Source organism: Aedes albopictus, chromosome 2, assembly GCF_035046485.1.
Source record: "Aedes albopictus strain Foshan chromosome 2, AalbF5, whole genome shotgun sequence".
NCBI lineage: Eukaryota > Metazoa > Arthropoda > Insecta > Diptera > Culicidae > Aedes > Aedes albopictus.
Window position 1 is genome coordinate 66,144,216 of NC_085137.1, and position 24,231 is coordinate 66,168,446.

Here is a 24,231-nt window from a genome sequence, read left to right on the forward strand (position 1 = left end):
TGGACGCCATCCAACGGAACGTAATAGCATCAACAATCGAGACCCATTCCGGACCAAAACCCGACAGAACCATTCATCATAATTGTAGTCTCGATGTGCAAAACCTTGCACTAGATTCCAAGCAAATTTCATCCACTCTGAATGCCCTTTTCCGCAGAAAATCCTCCTCTAGCAGAACGCAAACGTAAGCAACCTCGATGGCATTCTCCTGGTATTCCTGACAGTGCTTCTTGTGGCAGCCGACCCGGACTCTGATACAATGGTGTTGACCGACCAACCGGCCCACCGACCGCCGATTCAATTCACTGCAATCAAATCCTTTCCAACCGGGCTCCGGGCGGAGGCCGTGAGAACTTGGCTCAAGGTATTTTTATGATATTCCCTTTGCTTACCGCGCACTTTCGGAGTGCGGTTTCATCCAATTGAGAAAACGTCGTCGTCTTCGTTGCAACCGCCACCAAGCCCAAAGGGCTAATGAAACAAATTCCGAGGATTTTTCCAACTCGACAGATTCAGAACTGTGAACTGGAGGGTGCATCCTGGCGGCGCGGTGTTCGGTTGCAGTGTGGGGAGGGAAAATTTTTGCTGGTGGACTGGGTCTAAATGTAGCAATTGATTCTCACACTTTGCCCACAGTGGGATTGCGGGCACGCTGGCCACGGTTGAACGCTGTTCCGGGATTGGGCGCAGTATGCAAAGTACAACATTCAGTCATGGATTCCAACGAGGCGATGACACGCTACGGAACACGCTGGGTGAACAAATTTGTACGACAATTAAAACTATTTCAGTCCCGCAGCCAAGGATGGGACATTCTGCGGGTGCCATTCTGGTGAGAGGATTATTTGAAAGCTTGGGTAGGGTTTCGAAAAATCGTATTGAAATTGGCTTGCATAAAATGCATTTTTTAACTAATTTTGTCAAATATTATGGCGCCGCAGCACATTCACTACATGAATAACTGTTTCTTATTGAAGGATACAAGGATTGGTACACCGAAGGCTTGTGGAATTTGTGGTAGATAATTCTGACATTGTGTAGGACTGATTTAAGAAACCAACTCCTTGCAACATGGAATCAGCAACACCTTCAGTGATTAGTGATAATCTTACTAGAGAACGATTACACCACGGCATCCTCACTGTTATCTTGGCAAGAAGTTTGTTTTGTATGGTAAGATTCGTTTAGTGTACGTACTATCGAAACGTACGTACTATCGAAACGTACGTACTATCGAATCACAATTTTTTATTTCAAATTTCATTTTCAAATCAAAGAATGTTATTTCTTGAACGACTGGATTGCAAAAAAAAATATATGTGACCTAAGGGTCCGTTTATTAATTACGTATTTTTGCTTGTTTAGGATCCTATCTTTATTGGAAAAATCTTCTTGTGCTCTGGGGATGCTTCGTAGAGGCATCTCGTTTCTGGGAATTTATATTGATTTTATTTGAATTATCTTTTAGAACCATCCAAACTGGTCTAGATATAATTAAATCGATCTAGATCAGTTATATCTTGTTATAGAAGCATTCTAGAATTATTTTCTCCTGCAATATTTATTGCCGTGATATTTTCAAAACATTCTGAACATTGCACCTTCTAGGACACCTCCAAGAGTTTAATTTTTGTACGAGAAGGGATTCCTAGAGGTATCCCGGAGCTCTTGGAGGAATCCCGGAATTCTTGGAGGAATTCAAGGAAAAATTATTTGATGAATCTTAGAAAGAATTCCTGTAGGAATCTCGAAATGAATTTCTGGAGGAATCTTGGAATGAATTCATGGAGAAATCCCGGAACGAAATTCCTGGAGGAATTCAGGAAGAAATTCCTGAAGAAATCCTGGAAGTCCCGAAAGTATTACAGAATGAATTCTTGGTAAAGTTTTGGAAGGAATCTCTGGAGAAATCTCTGAAAGAGACCCTGGAATCTCAACAGGAATCGCAGAAGAAACTCTGGAAGAATCCCTAAGGAATCCCAGAAAGAATTCCTGGAGAAATCTCGGAACCAACACTTAGAGGAATTTCGGAACTGAAAGAAACTTGAAACTTGAAGAAATCCCTAAAGCAAGCGAGAAAGCGAAATGTCTTTCCCCGAATCCCACATTTCGGGTTCACCCAGAAACAATTGAATTGGTACAGCCTGTAGGACAATGCAAGCCGCGGTTGCTAAAGGTTTTTTTTTCTAAGTTTTTGATGTTTTGTGACCTTTTTGTTTACGTACGGACTTCAAGAGATTTCTTCGAGAATTTCTCAAAAAGTTCCCGGAATCTTCCAGGAATTTCATCCGAGATTCTCCGAACAGTTTCTTTCGGGATGTCTCTGGATTTTTTTTGGGCTTCTAGGTTGTATTCCTGTAAATTCTAGCAACTTCACCCAGAATTTGTCTAGGAGTTCTTTCGGAAATTGTATCAGAAATTCTTACCAAGATTCCTTCAAAAACTCCTTGCAATAATCCGTAAGGATTTATTCCTGGAATTTCATACGAGATTCTTCCCGGAGTATCTTCTGGGAATTCTTCAGGAATTTCTTCTGAAACTCTTCCAGAAATCCTACAAGATCCCTGACAAGAACTTCATGCAGTATTCCTCTAAAAACTTCTCCGAGATCCATCCAGGAACTTCTTTCGTTTTTTTTTCGGGAGCTACTTCTGATTTAAGTATTCCTTCTGGGATTCCTACAATAATTTTACCAGGTAAACTTTCTGGGATTTTTCCTGGGTTCTTTCGGAAATTCCTTCCGGAATTCCTCCGTGAATTTCTTCTGGGTGACTGTCAGGAATTACTTTTCAGGAACTTCTTCCGGGATTCCTCTTAGAGCTTCTTCTAGGAATTCTTTCAGAAACTGATTCCGGGATTTCTTCGAGAACTTTTACCAGGAATCATCTAGGGACTCTTTTGTGGTTTCTACCAAAAGCTCCGTCAGGAATTCTTGCAGACGCTTCTGGAATTCTTTCAGATGTTTGTAATGGAAATCCTCCTGGAATTCATTATGATTTTTTTGGACTATTTTGTTTTTGGAAATCCTCATGTAGTTTCTGTATGATTGTCTTGAATAAACAAAAAGCAACTTAGTTATAGCTCCCTCCTAGAGGAATTCTAGAATAAGTTTGTAGAGAAACCACGGAAGTAATACCTGGAAGAGTTTTAGGAAAAAATACTAAGGTAATACTAGAAGGAGTAATGCTGAATGAATCTCGAAATTAATTTCTACAGAAATCCAGGAATCTGTGGAAGAATAGCGGGGAACTTCCTGGAACAATGCTGGCAAGAGTTTATAACGGAACCCCAGGCGGAACCTCTTAAGGAATCTCAGAAAAAAAAAACTCCTGGGAAAACTTCACAGGGAACTTCTGAAGGAATCCTAAATAAACTTCCGGAAGAATTTCATTAAGAGCTTACGGAATCCCAGAAGAACGGACTGGAACAAATTTGTGGACAAACCACGAGGGGAGTCCCGGATGGAATTCTTGTGGAATCCCGGAAAGAACTCCATGAGGTGAGCCACCAAGCCACCATCAAGTTATAAAACAGCACACGCACGCAAACCCCCATTTTGAACTAAATCCAACCACTCAAGATAAGCTGGTGAGTTTTTTTAATGCGAGAACTGACGATTTTTTTAAGTCCGGATCGTTAACAACAAAGCCACGAAACGTTAAATACTATGAACATTTTCCTTAGCAACCGCGGCTTGCAGTGCCCTACGGCACTCAAAGTTGTTAAAATTTCCGAACTCATGGAAAACTGTCAAATATTTTATATATACTTATAAGTATCGCAAAAAAAAAACATTGATTGTTGGAAAACGAAAAATAATAACAAGTAAGTGAACTGAAATCAATGGTTTGGATAAGTAACTTGATGGGTTTGATTCATGTTTTGGAGAACAATCTTCGCCGATAAATTTAGTTTTTTTTTATTGCCACACAAAATAGAACCATCATATGCCTTTTTATTTTATTACAACGTTCTATTGGTAAAGCAAGCGTTTAGTTAATAACTGTGCAAGTGCTTATAGACCACTAAGCTGAGAAGCAGTCCTCCCCAGCTGGGATGTAACGCCAGAATGATGATGCCAGATATTATGGCTGGCAGAAAATATCTCTGTAAAGCGAAGAATACTGCAATCATTACATCAAACGTAATCGTTCATGTCTTCCATTTCGCTACATTTTAAAACTGCTTATAGGTTCCCAAACTTTTTAGGTGCGCGACCTCCTTTTGTCAGTTGACGTGCTTTCGGCGACCCACCATAGAAATTCCCTCATTTGTTGTCTGTTACAGTCAGGCTCGGATTAAGTATTGTGGGTGCCCAGGGCCCGAGCGGATGCGGAGGACCCTCGGAGAGATGACCAAACATGTTTTTCCTCATTTTCGAACAGTACTTGAGAAATATGAAAAATAAAGTTAATGTTAGCAACCAAAAAAGGTTTTTGTGGGGGCCCCTAAAATGTGGGAACCCGGGGCCCGGGCCTCCCCGGCCCCCCCCCTTAGATCCGGCCCTGGTTACAGTAAATTATTCAACTGACTCTCGCGACCCGCTGGATGAAGGCCGGCGACGCCCCTGGGGGGTCGCGACCCACAGTTTGGGAAACCATGGCTAAAAATCCATGTTATAGGAGTCTGCATAACACAAATTCATAGTATCGGAGTCTCTGCTATACGTCTACTAATGATTCGAACCCATTTTTGTAGATTAAAAATTAAATAAGTTTTGGTGTATGTACTATCGAGGCAAAATGTACGTACTATCGAGGGTACGTACTATCGAGGGTACGCACTAACGAGGATACGTACTATCGAGGTACGCCTGTATGTGGTACCGATTTATCGAACCTTCTAACGAGCTGTCCATTTATTACGTAAGGAAATTTTCACAATTTTTCAACACCAACACACCCCCTCAAATTTTTTTGGTTTTGTACCCAAATATGTTTGTATGGCACGTAAGATTTCTCAAACCCTTCCCGCACCCCTCTTAAATTCTTACGTAATCAATGGACTACCACCAAAGAGTTGATTCTCTTCAAATAAGTGAAATGAATTTTGATGCTTTGCGCCGTTAGATGTAACTTTCTCATCAATACAACCGCGCCGACTGCTACTGAAAGCTTACATTTGTCCAGATGGTTTGCAACGAAATTCTACCAGATATGATATCTACACTGCGAATCGCCCATCCTCGACGTACTACGTTAATCCCTTCAAATCACTGTCTCCGCACCGGAGCTCAATGGCCGAGAACACGATTCAATGCGCGCTTATCTTGATCTTGAAGCCAAACGGCCAAACAGAGCCCATCAGTTGGCTAAGTTCACCCATATCCAGATCGGTATCCATCGATAGCAGGATGTCGATTGTGAGTATGAATGTCACAATACTTGCCGAAGGCTGCTAGCTGCTTATTTAGATCTCTCTAAGCATATTTGACAGATCCGGGAGGGTCCTCCATCGATCCGTTTTTGAATGGGATATTCTTCATCTGTTTGTGCAGCCAGCGGCGCAGCAGCATCTCCTGGCCTGATGCAACACCGACTCGGCAGCGGAAACTGGGAAAGTAGAGTACTTCATACAAACATGAGATGGTCTGCTTAAGCCGTTTCCCTGCACAAAACAGCAGGATAAATGCAGCGTTTCTTATCGGTGGTCGTCGATCTTCTGGGAAACTGACAGCAAAACGCACACAAGATGAATAGCACCAACCTACTGGCACACGTTCCAGGATGCTGGACGCAGGGGCTCGCGGTTGCAGACGAGGAGAGAAGCTTTCGTCAGGGCAAGAATTATCCACCGCCCGGAGATAAATGTGAATTTTGTTGTTTCATGCGGTGGAAGTTGGCTGGCATGATGCAACGCAAGCTCGAGCTCACTCACAGGAATTTAATTCACAAATTTGTATTCATTACATGAGCTTGAGCTCGCAAACTTTGCTCGGTCAACATCCGCTAGCCAGCCAGTCAGTCAGCCCAGTCGGGAGATAAGCTCTGGCACTGCTCTTAGCGTTGAAGTCCAACAACTTGACGAATTTGCTGATGAAAGATTCGCGCTGTTTTGCTGCTGAAGGGGTTGGCAGTTTTGTGGAAAGATTTTTGTTTTATAGATTTAATAAATTTGATTTACGACAGTGCTGGTCCACTGGCCGAGTCACGGAGTGTTTGCTTTTGGCAGCGAGACGGTTCATAACCCAAAAATGGTGGGACGTTTTTGCTTGCTCTCCCGACCCCATCCTCCCTCGGCCCGGGTAACAGGTCATGAAATGTCAATAAATCACATAATCATGGACATAAAACATATACGGTAGCGCCAGCCAACTCGGCCAGTCAGCACTGACTGTGTCTCAAGCCGGTGGATAAGATGCCGGAGCTGAGATTTGGCACCGAAAGATTTGCGTTGAATCATCCGAACGGGGAGACCTAAAATTCCGCAAATATCGGCGTAAAATGAGCTCATGGGTGGAAGTATTTTGGGTTTGTTGGTAGCACGCGGAAGCATTAGAGTAAACAGATTTAGTAATAAATTCGTCTAGGAATGCAGTGTTTATGGGAAAGTAAGACCTCCTACTGTGAGTTGAAAACCTTTTTGAGAGGATCCAATAAAATCTTTTAATTTGGAATCCGTAATTGGTAGCTTATGGGTTTTGGGAATTCAAATAGATTCAGTGAAACCGACATAAATTACTCGACTAGTAGGTTACTCAAATACAGTTGGGTCTCCCACTATACTCTGTCACCCACATTGGGCCCAACGTAACTACTTGGTTATCTTACATGCGAATGATTGAACTTATAAGTAAGCTTTTAAGCAGCTCAAAACGATAATCGGAAATGCTTTTATCCAAAATGTGTAAAAAATATCTTCAATGGATTCGCAAGAACTTTTTCAATAACTTATCATGAAACGTTTACTGCAATTTGTTCAGAAATTTCAAAGAAATTCAAATAAACGTTTGGCTTTGACAGGAAAACTTAGTGAAGGAACTAAATACATATGTCAAAAATGATGGCACGAATATCCCAGAAAAAAAACATTGTCGATTTTTGATAAATTATGCTTCGTTCCCTTGTCGTCTTTTCTGTGCATGGGTCTGTAACCAATGATAATAAAAAAAATACGCTAAAGTGTGCAGAAAAAAACTCTGTCGACATTCAGTGCTAGTGAAGGTGGTCAAGCAGTGAACTGAAAGGATTGATATTTTTCAGCTCTGCCTAACGTCGCAATATAAGCCATCAATAAGTTTCCAAATTCGTGTATCGCTTTGATAATACCCAAGTAACACACTTGTCACAGAAGAGTCACGGCGGCGCAGGTTTTTGTTACGCAGAAGTCACTGTGATTTACTTCTAACAAATAAACACCTACTTGCTAGAAGTAAGTCACAATAACTTTTGCGCAACAAAAAACTGCGCCGTCGTGACTTTTCCGTGACAAGTGTGTTACTTGGGTATTCCTGTTCTTCTGAATAAGACTGAAACATTTTTTGATTTTCTATTGTGTTATCCCCAATCTCCCGCTCCCTTAGATAAATTTTGGTTTGAATTCCCCAAAAAATTTCTTAACGCTTTGTAAGCGATTTGCCTAATTGTTTAGGATTTTTTTTATCAAATACATATTCAAGAAAATATTCGACCATAACGTACCAATAGTGATGCTATTAGTAGCACCTTGTAGTAAAATAATTATATGATATCGATAATTCCACAAAATGAAAAGTCTCAAAACATTAGTCGCGGCTAGTCGGTAGTTTTTCATGTAAATTTGCTAGATTTAATTTGCTAAAAACCATTGTTTATTTAAGTTTTTGCTAATAAATCACTTGCACCAACTATAGGTACATGGTTCCTATTATGGTGGTAAAATTTAACTTTGGCTCCTTTAGTGGCGCATCCCATTGAATTCCTATGGGCCCCTCCAATAAAGGAACACTACCACCAGTATAGGTGCAAAGGAGCAAAAATTTAAAGAAAATAATTGTTTAAAATATGTTTTTGGGAAAATCCTTTAAACAAAACTGAATTAATCTCATTAATTAAGTAGGATAAATGTACCAATACTGGTGCTATTAGTAGCTCCTTGTGGTAAAATAATTAAATAAAACTGATAATAACACAAAATAAAAAGTCTGAAAACGTTAATTGGTAGTTTTTCACATAAATTTGCTAGGAAAAATGTAAAAACCATTGTTTATTTAAGTTTTTGCTAATAAATCACTTGCAACAACTATAGGTACACGGTTCCTATTATGGTGGTAAAATTTAACTTTGGCTCCTTTAGTGGCGCATCCTATTGAATTCCTATGGGCCCCTCCAATAAAGGAACACTACCACCAGTATAGGTGCAAAGGAGCAAAAATTTAAAGAAAATCATTGTTTAAAATATGTTTTTGGGAAAATCCTTTAAACAAAACTGAATTAATCTCATTAATTAAGTAGGATAAATGTACCAATACTGGTGCTATTAGTAGCTCCTTGTGGTAAAATAATTAAATAAAACTGATAACACAAGTTTACAAAATAAAACGAAAGTCGTGAACTTCTGTCAACGACCAAAGTTTTTGAAGCACAATTTAGTGCTAATTTCGAAACCGACCTTCAAAAAATTTTAAGTAGAACAGTTTTTGAGTTTTAGCTCAATATCGAGTTTTGCAACTTTTCAAAATATGTAATTTACTAAAATTCAAATATATTGCGTTTTGTTTAACCAATTTTAAATCTTTTTCCATAAATTAAAAGCTGAATACAATACCATTCGAACATCTGAATACAGGTTTTGCATCAGATTGATGAAATTCAAGATATTGGCGAGTTTTAGGGATGATCTTCTTAAATTTTAGCAAAATTTCCAAAATTTTTTGAGGAAATGTATTTTTTTCAATAAGAAAAAAACAACTTAAAAATTCTTTCTCGACGTTAATTTGACATATCATATGTAGGCGAATTACAGTAAAAATTTCAGCTCAATCGGAGCATTGACTACGGAGAATGAGATGTTTGAAGTGAGCGACTTTGCTTAAAAATAGAACAACAATCGATTTCAAATCATCAACCTTGTATGGAAAGTCGAAAAAATTTCCGCTCTACTGTAATTTTTTTCCTTTGCGTTTTCGAACTCAGGGCATGATTCTACACCAAAAACAATCATCAGCTTACCGAGTTCAAAAATGCTGTAAACTAGTGTAATAACACAAAATAAAAAGTCTGAAAACGTTAATTGGTAGTTTTTCACATAAATTTGCTAGGAAAAATGTAAAAACCATTGTTTATTTAAGTTTTTGCTAATAAATCACTTGCAACAACTATAGGTACACGGTTCCTATTATGGAGGTAAAATTTAACATTGGTTCCTATAGTGCCCATTGAATTCTTATGGGACCCACCACTATAGGAACACTACTACCACTATAGGTGCAAAGGAGCGAAAAAAATTAGGGAAAAAAATTAATTAAAATAGTTTTTTCGGCAAATAATGAACAAAAAACTGACTTTATGTTATTAATTAGGTCTGATGCACCCATTAAAAATGTAATTTGCAAGCATTTTGGTCGAAATAGTGTTAAATTGTCACTACCACCACTATTGGTACTACGTGGAGGTAGGGAGCTTTTACTCTATAATCTTCTTCTTCTTCTTTCTGGCTCTACGTCTGTACTGGGACTTGGCCTGCCTCGCTTCAACTTAGTGTTCTTTGCGCAGTTCCACAGTTATTAATTGAAGGGCTTTCTTTGCCTGCCATTGCATGGATTTGTATATTGTGAGGCAAGCACAATGATACTCTATGTCCAGGAAATTGAGAAAATTTTCCCGACCGGAACGGGAATCGAACCCGCCGTCTCCGGATTGGCGATCCATAGCCTTGACTACTAGGTTAACTGGAGACCCAAAATTTACCCTGTAATGCATCTATTAAAAATGTCGTTTACTAAACTTTTGGTTGGAATAGTGCTAAAATGCCGTTATTATAAAATAAAAATGTCCATCAAAACTAAGTTCAGGGATCGAATCCTGGTGCCATTCTGCACCTCTGGGCAAATTTTTAAAATAATCCCTAGGAGGAATCTCGAGAAATCTCGATTTGATGTTTTATACTAAGAAATTTCGAAGAAATCCATGTTCAGATTGGACAATATCGCTTAAATACCTACACAAACTTTCCCTAAAGTGTTCAAAGATGTTTCAAACCCGTATATTATTTAATAACGTTACTTCAATTATACATATTTACTATTCATCTAAATCAATTAACTGATTAAACTGACTTACCAAACATTTGGCAGTGTACAAAAATCTGAAAAAAGATGCAAAAAACGTTGCTTGTCATGTGTGCTTTGGATTACACTAGTTTACAGCATTTTTGAACTCGGTAAGCTAAAGATCGTTTTTGGTGTAGAATCATGCCCTGAGTTCGAAAACGCGTAGGAAAAAAAATACAGTAGAGCGGAATTTTTTTCGACTTTCTATACGGGGTAGATGATTTGAAATCGATTTTTGTTCTATTTTTAAGCAATGTCGCTCACTTAACACATCTCGTTCTCCGTAATCAGTGCTCCGATTGTGCTGAATTTTTTACTGTAACTCGCCTACATATGATATGTCAAATAAACGTTGAGAAAGAATTTTTAAATTGTTTTTTTTTCTTATAGAAAAAAATAATTTTCTTCATATATTTTTGGAAATTTTGCTAAAATTAAAGGAGATCGTCCCCAAAACTCGCCAATATCTTGAATTGCATCAACCTGACGCAAAACCTGCATTCAGATGATCGAATGGTATTATATTCGGCTCTTAATTTATGGAAAAAGATTTGAAATTGGTTGAACAAAACGCAAGATATTTGAATTTTATTAAATTCCATATTTTAAAAAGCTGTAAAACTCGATATAAAGCTAAAACTTAAAAACTGTTCTACTTTAAAGTTTTTGAACCACGGTTTCGAAATCAGCGCTGAATTATGCATCAAAAATCTTGGTCGTTGACAGAAGTTCATGACTTTCATTTTATTTTGTAAACTAGTGTTACCCACATTGGGATTAGAAAAACTGGAGTAGGTCTTTGAAGGCAGTTTTCTTAAAATGAATAACGTTTTCAGTCACAATAGTCGAAAACAAATTTATACTTTTTTTTTGATATTGCTTAGCATTTTGAACAGGGGCGTTAAGTGTTTAGCAATTGTATTGTTCCTTGCTGTAAATGTATCGCTCCTATATGGGGCGAGTATAACACATAATCGATCCGATGACCGTTAGGACGTGGCCAGCGCCGTCATTGACTTTCAAATGTCAAAGTCTCGAATTGTGCCTTGCTTTCATTGGTTCTCTGTGCAACTCTGGTCAATCACGGAGTAGCAACTACGGTGTGTACGATTATCTTCGATTTGCTTTGCCTAGAATTTTGAACATTTTTTTGAATGAAAAGTGCTACATATTCTTGCACATGAACACTAGAAAATTACTGAGAAATATGTGTTAAATAAAGATCTAATATTACACCACTTTTGGAAGAACAGGAAACTACGAAGTATATGTAATAACATGGGACACGGTTTATATGGGAAAATATATAAAATGCAAAAAACTCTAGTTCTTGTATACTTTTTGAGTTCCATTTTGGTCCCATATCAACTGTGCAAAATATCAGGTCGATCGGGAAAACTATTTTTTTGCGCCCGTTATTATTAGTTTTTCAGACGATTTTATGAGAAAATTTACTTCTTCAATGAAAAATCGCTTGGGGTCACCACTTGGTCCCCAAAAATAATTCGATGAATGATTTCTGTAGCAAGCTCCACGATGAATTGGACCTCCGAAAACCGCAAAGCGATGCGAAGTTCATGGAAAAAAGTTATGAAGCCTTACGCGATCAATAAAATGACGAGATTTGATTATTTATTGTTATTCCTTACATGTTAAACAGCGTTTCCATGCTATTCGGTTTTCAATCAATAACTTTTTCCACATATCTTAAATCCCTTAGTGGTCTTCGGAGGGTTGGTTCCTCGTAATATAGTAAACATGTTGTAGAATTAGGGAAAATTTTAATGTATAACACTGGGATGTGTAATATGTTCATAAAACAATAGGAAAAACTTGCTTACGTTGCTTACGTTAAAACCGATGCATGGCTTGGAAAAACATACTTATGACAGTTTAATCAGTTAATTGATTTAGATGAGTAGTAAATATGTATAATTGAAGTAACGTTATTAAATAAATACGGGTTTGAAACAACTTTGAACACTTTAGGGAAAGTTTGTGTAGGTATTTAAGCGATATTGTTCAATCTGAACATGGATTTCTTCGAAATTTCTTAGTATAAAACATCAAATCGAGATTTCTCGAGATTCCTCCTAGGGATTATTTTAAAAATTTGCCCAGAGGTGCAGAATGGCACCAGGATTCGATCCCTGAACTTAGTTTTGATGGACATTTTTATTTTATAATAACGGTCTGTGGGGGCACCGTGGTACTACCTTCACTAAGAGAGCGTTTACCCTATCACCACTAGGTTGATTAATTTAGGTTTTTTTTATGAAAATAATACAGCTGAATTTTTCTTAGAAAGTTCAGAAAAAAATATCGCAGGATCCGTGAACAAATTTTAATAAGAACGAAAAGTTATATTTGTTCAATAAATTTCTTGACCTTACGGAAGCGGGTCACACAGGAGTTTTAAAATTTGTGGTTCGTGTCATCTGCTGTTGATCAATCAAACTTCTCTATCTAGTAGTGATGAGTTATCGATCAGAGAAGAGGAAGCTGTTTGTATGAACGATGCCAACCAGAGAACAATAGAACCAACATCGGACACTTCAATATAGTTAGCAGCATCGATAAAGGCAATAATATACAAAGGGCCAGGATCGCAATCTACTTTGAAATGAAACATTTTCGGTACATGGTGTCTTCAACTATGTTTTTTGTAATGATCAGTGGCATTAATTGGCAAGAAATTAGTGGTTCGCAAATTATCCGCATAGATGGCGCCACCATCTAACTCTTTAGATTTACGTCCCAGAGAGTTCGACAACTTCAACAAAGTTGTTCGTTATGATATAATAACAACTCTCTCTAGGCGTCCACAGCATACTGTTTTAAGTTATTTTAAAAATAAATTTCAATAGTAAAAAAACAGTTCTCTGAACTTATTTGGGTGTTTTTACGAAAAACCGTGTGAATTTAAAATACAGTCTGATGCAGATATGTCAAATAATAACTTTCTGACAGAAATTGGTGGAGTATAACAATGAAAATTGGAGAAAAAAATCATAGACCGAAAATATGGTGCAGTTTTCAAATTAATATTTGTAAGTACAAAATATCGCAACGTCAAATTTTTAGAAAATACACATCTATACTTACTAGGCAATCATACTGTCAAACATTTCAAGAAGTATATTTTGGTGCTTTTGAGATATTCGACCTTTTGTAATAGTATTAGTAAAGGTGGTGCCAGCATCTAACTTTTGACCATGACACTATATAGATTTGATTTCTTCCAGAAAATTGTATGTTTTGGTAAAATAAACAACTCTTTCATAGAAGTCAAAATTTAATGGCCTATTGTTTTCGGATTATTATAAGAAAGCGTTATTTATGTTTAAGATAAGCGTTATTTATGTTTGAAGTATATGTTCAGAATAAACTACATCTGTCAATAACTTATAAATAGTAGGCCTTGTAATTTTGACGTCTATGGAGGAGTTCTCTATTTTATCAAAGCAAACAACTTTCTCTAAGAAACCAATTCTCTATAGTGTCAGTTATTATTTGACTTTCCTGCATCAGAATATATTTCAAAATTCATATGGTTTCTTCAAATAAGCTAAAAAAAACTGATTTTTTACTAATGATATTTGTTTTTCAAATAACTCCAAAACAGTAGGCTGTGGAAGATACGCAAACTCTCAAGAATGTAAAACTAAATAGCTCGATGGTGCCGCCACCTATACGGATCATTTGCAAACCACTAATTTCTCGGCAATTAATGCCCCTGATCATTATCATAAACTTTGTCGAAGACACCATGTGCCGAAAATGCTTCGTTTCGGATCCTGGCCCTTAGTGCACTGGTTTCAAAGCATATCATAACTACAAGAAAAGACATCAGGTTCATCCGAAGATATTACATCCACACATCCAGGGAAGTGTGTGCTGAATAAGCATTCCAGGACTTCCTCATCAGAGGAAGTAAGATCGCCATTTGGCAAACGAAAATCGTTCACTCGGAAATCCTTAGATTTCGCAAGGATTTTTTTAACCGACTGACTTTACTCAAGCTAGAAACATTTGTACAAATATTCTTCCAGCCGGATCGTTCAGCAGACTGGAGAGCTTTCCTGTAGGCCATGCGAGCCGACCTGAATGCCTCCGAACCAGCAGAACGTCGTCTGTTCCAACTCTTTCTACATTGTTTCCTGAGCTTCGCGGGATCAGAGTTACACCAAGGGGTTCCTCTTGTGGTCTTCACAGACCGAAGAGGGCATGCTTCTTCAAAAGCTTCCATGACGAAGGTCGTTGTAGTATCAACGGCATCATCTTAATCACCTGGTGTGTAAATGGATGGTGAGTATCCATGAAATTTGGCCGCAACCAAATCAGTAAAAGATTCCAGTTGGTTGACCGGGGATTCCTGAAACGCAAAGTTTGCGAAGTAACATTTAAATGTTCAAAAAAGATGTAGCGATGGTCAGATATAGATTCTTCATCTGAGACATGCCAACTGGCCAGCTCGTGACTAATTCTACTAGAGCAAAGCGTTAGGTATATCTAACACTTTCTCTCTAGCAGATACCATGAAGGTTGGGCGGTTGACTATGTTAAGTAATGCAAGATCTGTACTACTTAAGTACTCCATTTTTGGAGTGTTGGAGCCTTTCAAGTTTATATCTGAGCTACCCCAGATGATATGGTTAACATTAGCATCACTTCCAACAATTATCGGAAGGCCTTTTGAAGTGCAGTATGCGATGACTTGTTTGAGAGCATCCTTAGGGGATGGTTCATCATGCTGTAAATACACCGAACAATAGACGTATTTCCTGTTGAGGTTTCCATCAGATACATCAATTGTGGTGGCACATACATCTCTGGTGGTTAGTTCAGAGATAAGTATAGCAACTGTTGCGTTGTTGACTGGTACACAGGCTCGAGACACGCGAGTTTGCCATTTCATGATTACTGAAAGTAGCAAACACCGGATTCACAAGATTTCCTAGATAGAAATTCCCCTTGCGAAAGTAAAGTTCTTGTACCAAGGCCACTTGGGATGTACCATTTTGCATAAGTTTGCAAAGATTGATCGTTGCTGTTCTTTTATGCTGAAGATTGATCTGAGCTATCCTAACCGTAGCCACAACGCAAACTAGGCAAGATAAAACTCTTCGCTATAACAGCACAATAAAGAACAACAGCAATAAAGGGCGAACACGATGAAATTGCCACACAGAAAATATTGTATAACTTTTGATTGCGTTCGTCAAAATAGCTGATTTTTTGACCATGAATAGTATATTATGTGTAGCTAATACCATAAAATTTTCATTAAAATCGGTTGAGTATTGGCGCATATATTGTCGATATCATAAAATGAGATTTTAGAAAATTTGTGCACCCATTTCAAAAAAATACTTAGGCTATAACTTTTTTGTTACCTCATCAAAACGTTTGAAAATTTCACTCGATATTCTTAACATAGTATCAATTAAGTGGTAAAAATTTGATCGAAATCGGTTCAGGACTTTTTCTAGTAAATATCCAAAGCTCAAATCGCTTCAAGGTAAATTTTAGGTACTTTTTGACCATTTTTAATTCCGCGTGCACTATTTTGACTGTAGAACTGGTAACACTGTCCCGATTTTTAAAAAACTTTGACAGTGTAAAATTGTTGTGTTAAACTGTTTACAGTGAAAATTTCAGCCATTTTTGTTGAGTACTTTCAAAGTAAGAGTAGTTTGAATTTCACTGTACCAAAAACCACATCTGCTTATTGTGACATAGTGCGACATATATGGCTATAACTTTTTAACAGTATGATCAAATTGAATGAAATTTTGACAAACTACTTCTACATACATACTTTACGTACATAAAAATTTTCATTGAAAACGGTTCAGTATTTTTGGCGCCAGCGTTGAAACGACAAAAAAGTGATATTTTCCAAAATGTTTGTTTGCACAAGATTCTCAAGTGGCAATTTCCTTGTTTCAACGATATCTCCGCCAATACTCAACCGATTTTAATGAAAATTTTATGGTATTAGCTACACATAATATACTATTCATGGTAAAAAAATTATCTATTTTGGCGAACGCAATCAAAAGTTATACAATATTTTCTGTGTGGCAATTTCATCGTGTTCGCCCTTTAAAACCAGATCGGTATCGATTGGAATGCATAATGCGAAACCATATAGGTGAAAATTTAAACTAATTAACAACATCTTCATAATACCGCCCTTATTTAGCCTCAAGTGAGACTAAAGAAGGGCAGCTGATTGTCTCGGAGAAACACAAGGTCCACTGCACCATTGCTCCGTTTGCTCCGGTTGACGCAGTAAGAGCAACATACTGTGGAGGGCACCCTGGTACTCCACAGGCTCCGTTAGCTGTTAGGTTTTTATTAGACCCCCCCCTAGCCATTCATTCCTAGGCACGGTAAGCATAAATCCGCATCACACCATGATTTAGGGGTCACCTTTTAGTGGAATCTAAGCACCAGAACAAGCGGTCCGTAATGTTATTCTTAGCCAATTGAGACAATCGCTACCGACACTACACAGCTATCTAGGCTGATCGAGAAAAGAAGTTAATATTGATGATCAACTTCATACGGGCTCGAACAGCCGGTACTATGTACTCAACAAAATTGCCTGTTTAAAAAAAAAATAAAATAAAATTGAATGGTTTTCCATCAGAGTAATTCAAATACCACGGTCAGTCCTTTTTTTGTCTGTATTAACGAAATTTTTAACCCTAGGCTAGTTCATCTTAGGACCCACGCTTTACTCCCCTTCCGAAGGAAGAACTCACATTTTGTGAGTTTTTTGGGAGTGGGATTCGATCCCAGGTCCTCGGCGTGATAGTCTTGTGTTCTAAGCACCACACCAGGTCCACTCCAGTCCTTTTTAAACCTAAATTATTGATGTACGAATAAATGTGTTTTACAATGACAAAGAACTGATGGTATATCAGTTCAGTTCGTAAATGGAGTGAACAGAATTGGCCCTACAATTGAGCGTTGATCAGATTTGACATCACTTCATGAGAACGCACAATTCGTTAGCGATTATTAGAGCTTATAAAATAATTGATTGATGGCTTTAAGATACTCGTTCAAACGCTGCAGAAAAATCGAGCAACACCAATCAACTGATGCCATTATCTAGACAAGAGTGTAAATCATCGTACACACTTAGAAATTCTGAAATTTGCACGAAACGGAATCACCAAAGAACGTAAATGTTTTCAAGACTGAATCATAATTTGGACTCAATTTTACGCGCATCATGTAAGTGCTTGTTGGTTGCGTTAAATGTCAACAAATTCGTTTCACCAGAAACGTAGAAGCAGTATTACGTTCATCAGCCACCTTCTAACTCGGTGAAATAGCCGAGAGGTAAGAGATGTGGTTCACGATCAGGAGATCCGGTGTTCGAATCCATGCATGGCATTATTTTACTTTTCTATGTTTTATCTGTTAAATCGGTTTTAGCGATTGCTAGACGCTAAGAAAAAATAAGCTTTATTTTGGAGTGTCTTGAAAGACGTAAATTTACATGTTTCAACCTCTAAATTTGTGTTTTTGGAGATGCTCGTATATGTCAGGTTCAGGACACTTAAAATTACATGATATTTTCTAGGTGTGTAGTTTCAATTGCTTTGCCCGAAAAATTGATGAATACGAACTTTAAAGTTGGATTCTGTCCTAATTTAAAACTTCAGTATTTTATCGAAAGCTTCGGAAATTGCAAAGTGAGTACTGATAGATCGAGAATTATCCAAATCAGTTAACCCTGATATTTAAGAAACCAAAATAACTTTTACAACCTGGATTTCGAAAAAAAATCCTTAAACGTTTTGAGCATATTTAATTAAGTTTATTTTGAATAATTGTTGAACTGATAATTTTTGAACTGATAATACCATTCCCAAGTTACACACTTGCCATGGAAAACTCATGGCGGCGCAATGTTTTTGTTGTGCAGAAGTCACTGTGGCTTACTTCTAACAAATAAGCTATTACGTATTGTGAGGCAAGCATAATGATACGCTATGCCCAGGGAGTCGAGAAAATTTTCCCGACTGGCACGGGAATCGAACCCGCCGTCTCCGGATTGGTGACCCATAGCCTTAACCATTAGGCTAACTGGAGACCCCGACCTGGAGATTTTTGCAACACCTTTAGCAAAATTCTTTCAAGGTGTTGGAAAATTTCTAGCATGGTGAGATTCTTTGCTGAGAGTTTCTCTGAAATATTTGGTCTCTATTGCAAAAAATATCATTCGAAAATTTTGAAAGTTCATTAATAACAGCTACTGTCAACATTGAACGATTTCAGCAATGAACATATTTCAAAATTAGGCCAGCTCATACAAGTTTTTTGGTTTAACTTTTTCAGGTAATGCTGGACTGATGTTTACATAACTTCAAAATTATACTAACAGATCATTAACATAAATTAAACGGTCGCTATGAAATGAAGTACCGTAGCTTAATGTGTTTGACATAACTCGACTGCTGTCATAGCGTTGCAGCCCAAATACTGTGGCTCTTTTGTTTTTAGCGGCAACTACCAGAAAATCTTGCGTCAATCATCATTACAAAATATAACAAAATAACAAATACTCACCTTCCAAAAACTTTCAAAACGAACCAAACAATGATAACGTTGGACACCCTGCGCGCGCTTCTCATTGCTCAGGTCCTATTCCGTGTGAGACGCAATCTGTCCGGCTGTCTGATTCCAATCCCAAGAGTGTCCTGTTTTATCCGATCAGCATGTCCATGTGTGCGGTTAATCCATGCTCTAACAACGGTTTTTACCTTCGGTGTACAATCCCGTTCTCGTGTTAGCATTTCAACTGTGTTTCTCACTAATCACACATACGAAAATAAGAATTGAAACTAAAAACAAAGGGTTTCACACTTGAAATCACTTCAGATGATTCATTCTCATTCGGCACGATTTTGGTCACTTTTCTCACGCGACACTGGGAGTTCGGTACCCTCCCGGCAACTTCCGGATCCGATAGCAATTTAATTAATACTAGATACACTGTGTAGGGAGTCTCTCGCAGAGTCGAAGGCGATTGGAAATAACTGATTTTGAGCCCCCTTGGCCGATTTAGTGTTTTTCTTCCTTTCCCACTGTAGCACCACCATCAGGGTACACGCACGCACACTCGTTTTTCTCGTCGTCACTCTCCTCGGGGTCGGTTTCGAGACCTCCTCCCTTCTTCTCGCGAGCGATGGACGACTCTCGAGCGCTCCTCGGACGTTATTCGCCCAGTAGTTTGCCCGTTTCGAAAATATTTGTTGTTTTCCTTCACTCGATTATCTTCGTTTTTGGGCTTTTCTTCGCTTCCAGCTGGGAGCAGTCAGCAATTGGTCTTCTTGCTCTTGGGAAACATCATCGCCCGCCGCGCAGCTACTTCGAAGGTGTGATCATTTTAGGCCATTAGGGGCCATCGAATTGTAGTGAGCGAGCTATGGACGAACACGCGGACGAACACGTTGAACAGTCGACCGACAGACAGACAGAGAGAGAGGGAAAGAGACTTGGCTAAAGGGAAGCAACCACAGGCGATGAACCTCTTCTTCTGGTGGACACTCAATTCGCGCGCGCGGGCTTTCGGTTCCGTTTGGTTGGAATGTTGGTGGTCCTGGGACGCGACACGAAACGGTACAGGAGGGTTAGGCGCTGCTCTGCCTGAATGGAATCTGTTTTTGACGAATCCCACAGTTAGCACAGTTCTTCTCCTAGGTAGGTAGGTAGGTAGATAGGTAATATCTCGGCCTCGAAAAGTTTTTGTGTTGTTGGCAGCTGCGACTCTCGGCGGTCACTGGAATGGGCGCCTCTCGAGTCAAGGGAGCTTAGTGAAAGATTATCCACAGAATGTTGCGCTCGCGATGATCATGTCCGTCCAGCGATGATGGGAGAGGGTCTTTCGAGGGTCCAACAATGTGGAAAAGAGATAAAGTGCACAACTGCGCGTCATCAATTATATTCAAATTGATGCGGACTGAAAGGGCAGGGGTGCTCGATGCTACGCAATAGAAAATTGGAAGAAAGCGGCTTTTGGCTAGGAACGATTTTCGTTTTCCTTCGTTGGTTTTTTCCCTAAGACGAAGCAAAACCGCTTTGCATCGAAGCGATAATATGATAGAGCAGCTATCTTCTGTTGGGTTAGTGTATAACGGCCTCAACCAGATATCATGTACATTGAGGATGGTCTTGCAATAGGTCTGAGGGCATGTTTTCCGGGTTGGGTTGATACTAATCTGATAATAAAGGTGATTTGCCAATTTATAGTACACAAATCAAATGTTGAACAGTTTTCAAAGATCTTATCATAAACAGATTTTTTTTAAGGCATGGACACGTTCAATACTTCCAGTGAGCTTTTTCGGTCTTTTAAGGAAGCACGACACTAGACAACGGACTGGCATGCAACGCCCAGTGACACAACCGAAAACTTTTCCTGACAGCTGTGGCGGGAATCGAACCCACGCTCCTTAGCACGATGCGACTAAATGGCTGACAAAACAGGATTTTTTTTTATTCTTGTACAAATGGATACGAAGGTTCTCAGAAGAATTTGCGTCACCTTTGCGTCACCAACGTATTTTTCGCATCCAAATTTTTATGCATTTTTGGCTCTAGTTTCTGTTATTTTCAACCGATTTTGATGAAAATTTGACACAACATCCGGAAACTAGTGGCATTCCGTAAAATATGTTGGTTGGTCAAGTCGAATAACCGGTTCCGGATTTATACGGAAACCCAGGAATTCCTTTGGGGATGCCTCCATTTATTACTTCTGGAATTCCTTCACGAATTTCTTCAGGGATTCCTTCAGGATCTCCTTCAGGGGTTCCTTCAGGGTATCCTTCAGGAAATCCTCCAGGGATCCCTTCAGGATTTCCTTCAGGGATTTCTCCAAGGATTCCTCCAGGAATTCCTCAAGGGATCGTCCTGGGACTCCAATAGGAATTCTCTGAGGGATTTCAGGCAACATTTTTTCAGGGGTTCTTACAGGATGTTTTTTCAGGGATTCTTCCCAGAAACCTCTTAAGAATTCCTCCAGGATTTTTGGCAGGGATTTCACCAGGAACTCCTTCCGGGATTCCTCCAGGAATTCCTTCCGGGATTCCTCCAGGAATTCCTTCCGGGTTTCCTCCAGGAATTCCTTCCGGGATTCCTCCAGGAATTCCTTCCGGAATTCCTCCAGGAATTCCTTCCGGAATTCTTCCAGGAATTCCTTCCGGGACCCCAGATTGGACTTCCGCAGGGACCCGCTAAGAAACTTTCGAAGGAATCCCTGAAGGAACTTCTGGAGAAACTTTGAAAGAAATCAGGAAGAATCTCTGAAGAATCATCTGGAAGAATTCCTGTAACTCCTGGAAGAATTTTTGAAGGAACTCCGAGACTAATGCCTGAAGGACCTTCTGGAAGAATCACTGTTGGATCTCCAAGAGGCATTCCTGAATCCTCCTGAAGGAATCTTTGAAGAAACTCCTGGAGTAATCTCTAAAAAATCCTTCCGAAATTCCTGAGAGATTTTCTGAAAAAAAATCCTACGAGGATCAATGAACCCTCCTGGGCAGTGATGGAATTACTCTCATCATGAAGCAATTCGCGAGTGTAAAGCCAACACAAGGCTTACTCACGATTCCGAGAGCAAACAGTGTGTGAGTTTATTCGCACCCACCTGCTTCGTGAGTAAGAAGCAAAACAAGTTTTTATTCGTGAAGGACTAGTGGAGGTGAGGGAAGTGCACTTTATTGTGGTTATAATTGCAAATCCAGTGATTATCCAACATAAACTAATGCTTTATGCTTCACTGTTCCTAAAAGCAGCACAGACAGTCGTTAAAATACGTTTTTCGTCAAAATGCAAAAAAAAAACTCACGAAGCTTCGCGAATCACATGTGAGTGCTTGCCAGCTTCGTATACTCACGAATAAAGAAGTGCGAGTATTCTCGGGCCCCTGTTGTTCACGAGTAGGTTTGTTTTGGTTTGTGTCTGCTCAGCTGCAATCTTCATCATTTTCCATCTCTGCTCCTGGGTGAATCTATGAAGGAACAAGTGAAGAGAAGGGAACTTCTGGATAAATGCTTGATTGGAATTTTAGAGGGACCTTTGAAGAAGTTTTAGGAGAAATTTTTGAAGGAATCCTGTTTTTAAGTGAGGGGTACAGATCCAAAGGAGTGTAAGTGATCATTTTCTGAATTTTGAGCTGAGCATATAAGATTTCAAACTTTCAGAATCTTTTTAAGCTTATTTTAACGATGATTTGAAAAAATAACAATAACTCGGGACAAACTGGGTTGATTTTAAAACTCCATACAAAGTCTACGCGCCAAACAAATTTCAAAGTTTTTGTATGGGAGCGTCCATGAACGACGAAGCATTTTTGGCCGATTTTTTTCTTCTTGTTTACTTTTCAGCTGATTTAAGAGTATTTTTCACAATTAAAAATAATATTCTCTCAAAAGTTTCTTGAAAAATTGCAAGCCTTTCTTCCCATTTTTCTTTCCTATAGTTCCAAAAACGCTATTGTGAAGTTTTGAAAATACCTTAATTCCTAGTAAAGTTTCCATTCGTGAGATTTTATAAAATTTCACATAGCACTTATACATTGTTTTTTATTCTGTCTTGAGTACAATTATTTTATTTGCTTCAGGAGTATTAACATATATTTGTGGGAGCGGACCTGGTGTGATGGTTAGAACTCTTGACCATCACGCCGAGGACCTGGGATCGAATCCCACTCCCGACAAACTCGCAAAATGTGAGTTCTTCCTTCGGAAGGAAAGTAAAGCGTGGGTCCCGAGATGAACTAGCCTAGGGCTAAAAATCTCGATAATACAGATAAAAAAAACATATATTTGTTGTTGTATATAAAATTGAATAAGTTGTATATAATAAACGAATGAGCTCGAGAACGGGTCAACGGATCTACAAAATTCTTTCAATGTTGCATTCGTCCAGGGCTCCGACATGTTCGTACGGAAAAATAATTGCAAAAATCGATAGGAAAAGCAACAAAAACAGGAAAACTTTAAATTTGGAAGTTTTTGGATCAATTCCCCTCAGAACTGCATCTCAAAAACATAGTAGCAGGCAATACGACGTTTGCCGAGAAGGCTAGTATTGCATAGGGAATCTTAAAATATGTGTTTGTTTCACATTTTGAACTAGATATTTTTTCAAAAATAATTTCTGATATTTAACCAGGAGTACTCTGATAGTCTTCAATTTTTCCACAGATTTTTATACAGTGTATCAAGCAATTGTCCGTACAGAAAATTTGTTGTCAAAATAATTTTTCATTCAAATGTTCATAACTTTTTTATGCGACAATCAAAAACGCTGAAATTTTGACCAATCATGAATCATATATTGAAGCTCCATTGGTAAAATTTTGAGCGAGATCGAATAAGTTTTCTGAAAGTTATAGAACTTTTAGTAAAACTTATAAGATTTTTGAACACATTTTCAAAACATAACACTGAGCGAAACAAGAATAGCACCACCCTGTTTTTTCATACTATTTTTAGTATTTCTGTATCAATTATGCTATCTTTGGTTTAGAATGGTAGTACAATCTGTTTCGCAACTTTACAGCTGATTACGGTCATATTATTGTGGACCATTAACATTTTAACCGAAAAAATCATGAAAAAATGAACGAAATAAAAATAGCACCACCATGTAATGGAAGCATCCTGTAAAAATGTTGACAGATTTTTGTATTGACTTTGAGTCAGTTGCAGTCAGCTCCTATCGGGTGGCAGAGTGTTATTCAAAAAGTGGCGAAAGAACCCTTTGCTTCCCAGTATTTAAGTAGTAATGCGTCAGGTGCAATCTGACCTTCGAAGAAAGGGTAAAGCTCAAACTATACCATGACGCAGGCCTCATTTCCAGAGAAATCGGTTGCAAAATCTTCCGATCACATACCGTAGTCGTGAGGTTTTTGAAACATTCCGAAAATGTTCATCGCACAGACGAACGAA

General features: G+C 38.6%; 1 protein-coding gene across 4 annotated transcripts in view; it reads right to left on the reverse strand.

Moving 5' to 3' along the window:
- The window catches only part of LOC109621623 (protein Wnt-10a), a 101,781-nt gene that overhangs the window by 45,683 nt on the left and 31,867 nt on the right, over positions 1–24,231 (reverse strand). For 2 of the 4 annotated variants that reach the window (XM_062849761.1, XM_062849759.1), the window contains exon 2: positions 18,842–19,774. In XM_062849761.1, coding sequence (XP_062705745.1) covers positions 18,842–18,906 — 65 coding nt within the window. In that variant the 5' untranslated portion in view covers positions 18,907–19,774. Of the gene's footprint in view, positions 1–18,841; positions 19,875–24,231 lie in introns of all 4 variants that reach the window. The other 2 variants (XM_062849760.1, XM_029871350.2) reach the window with 2 other exon arrangements.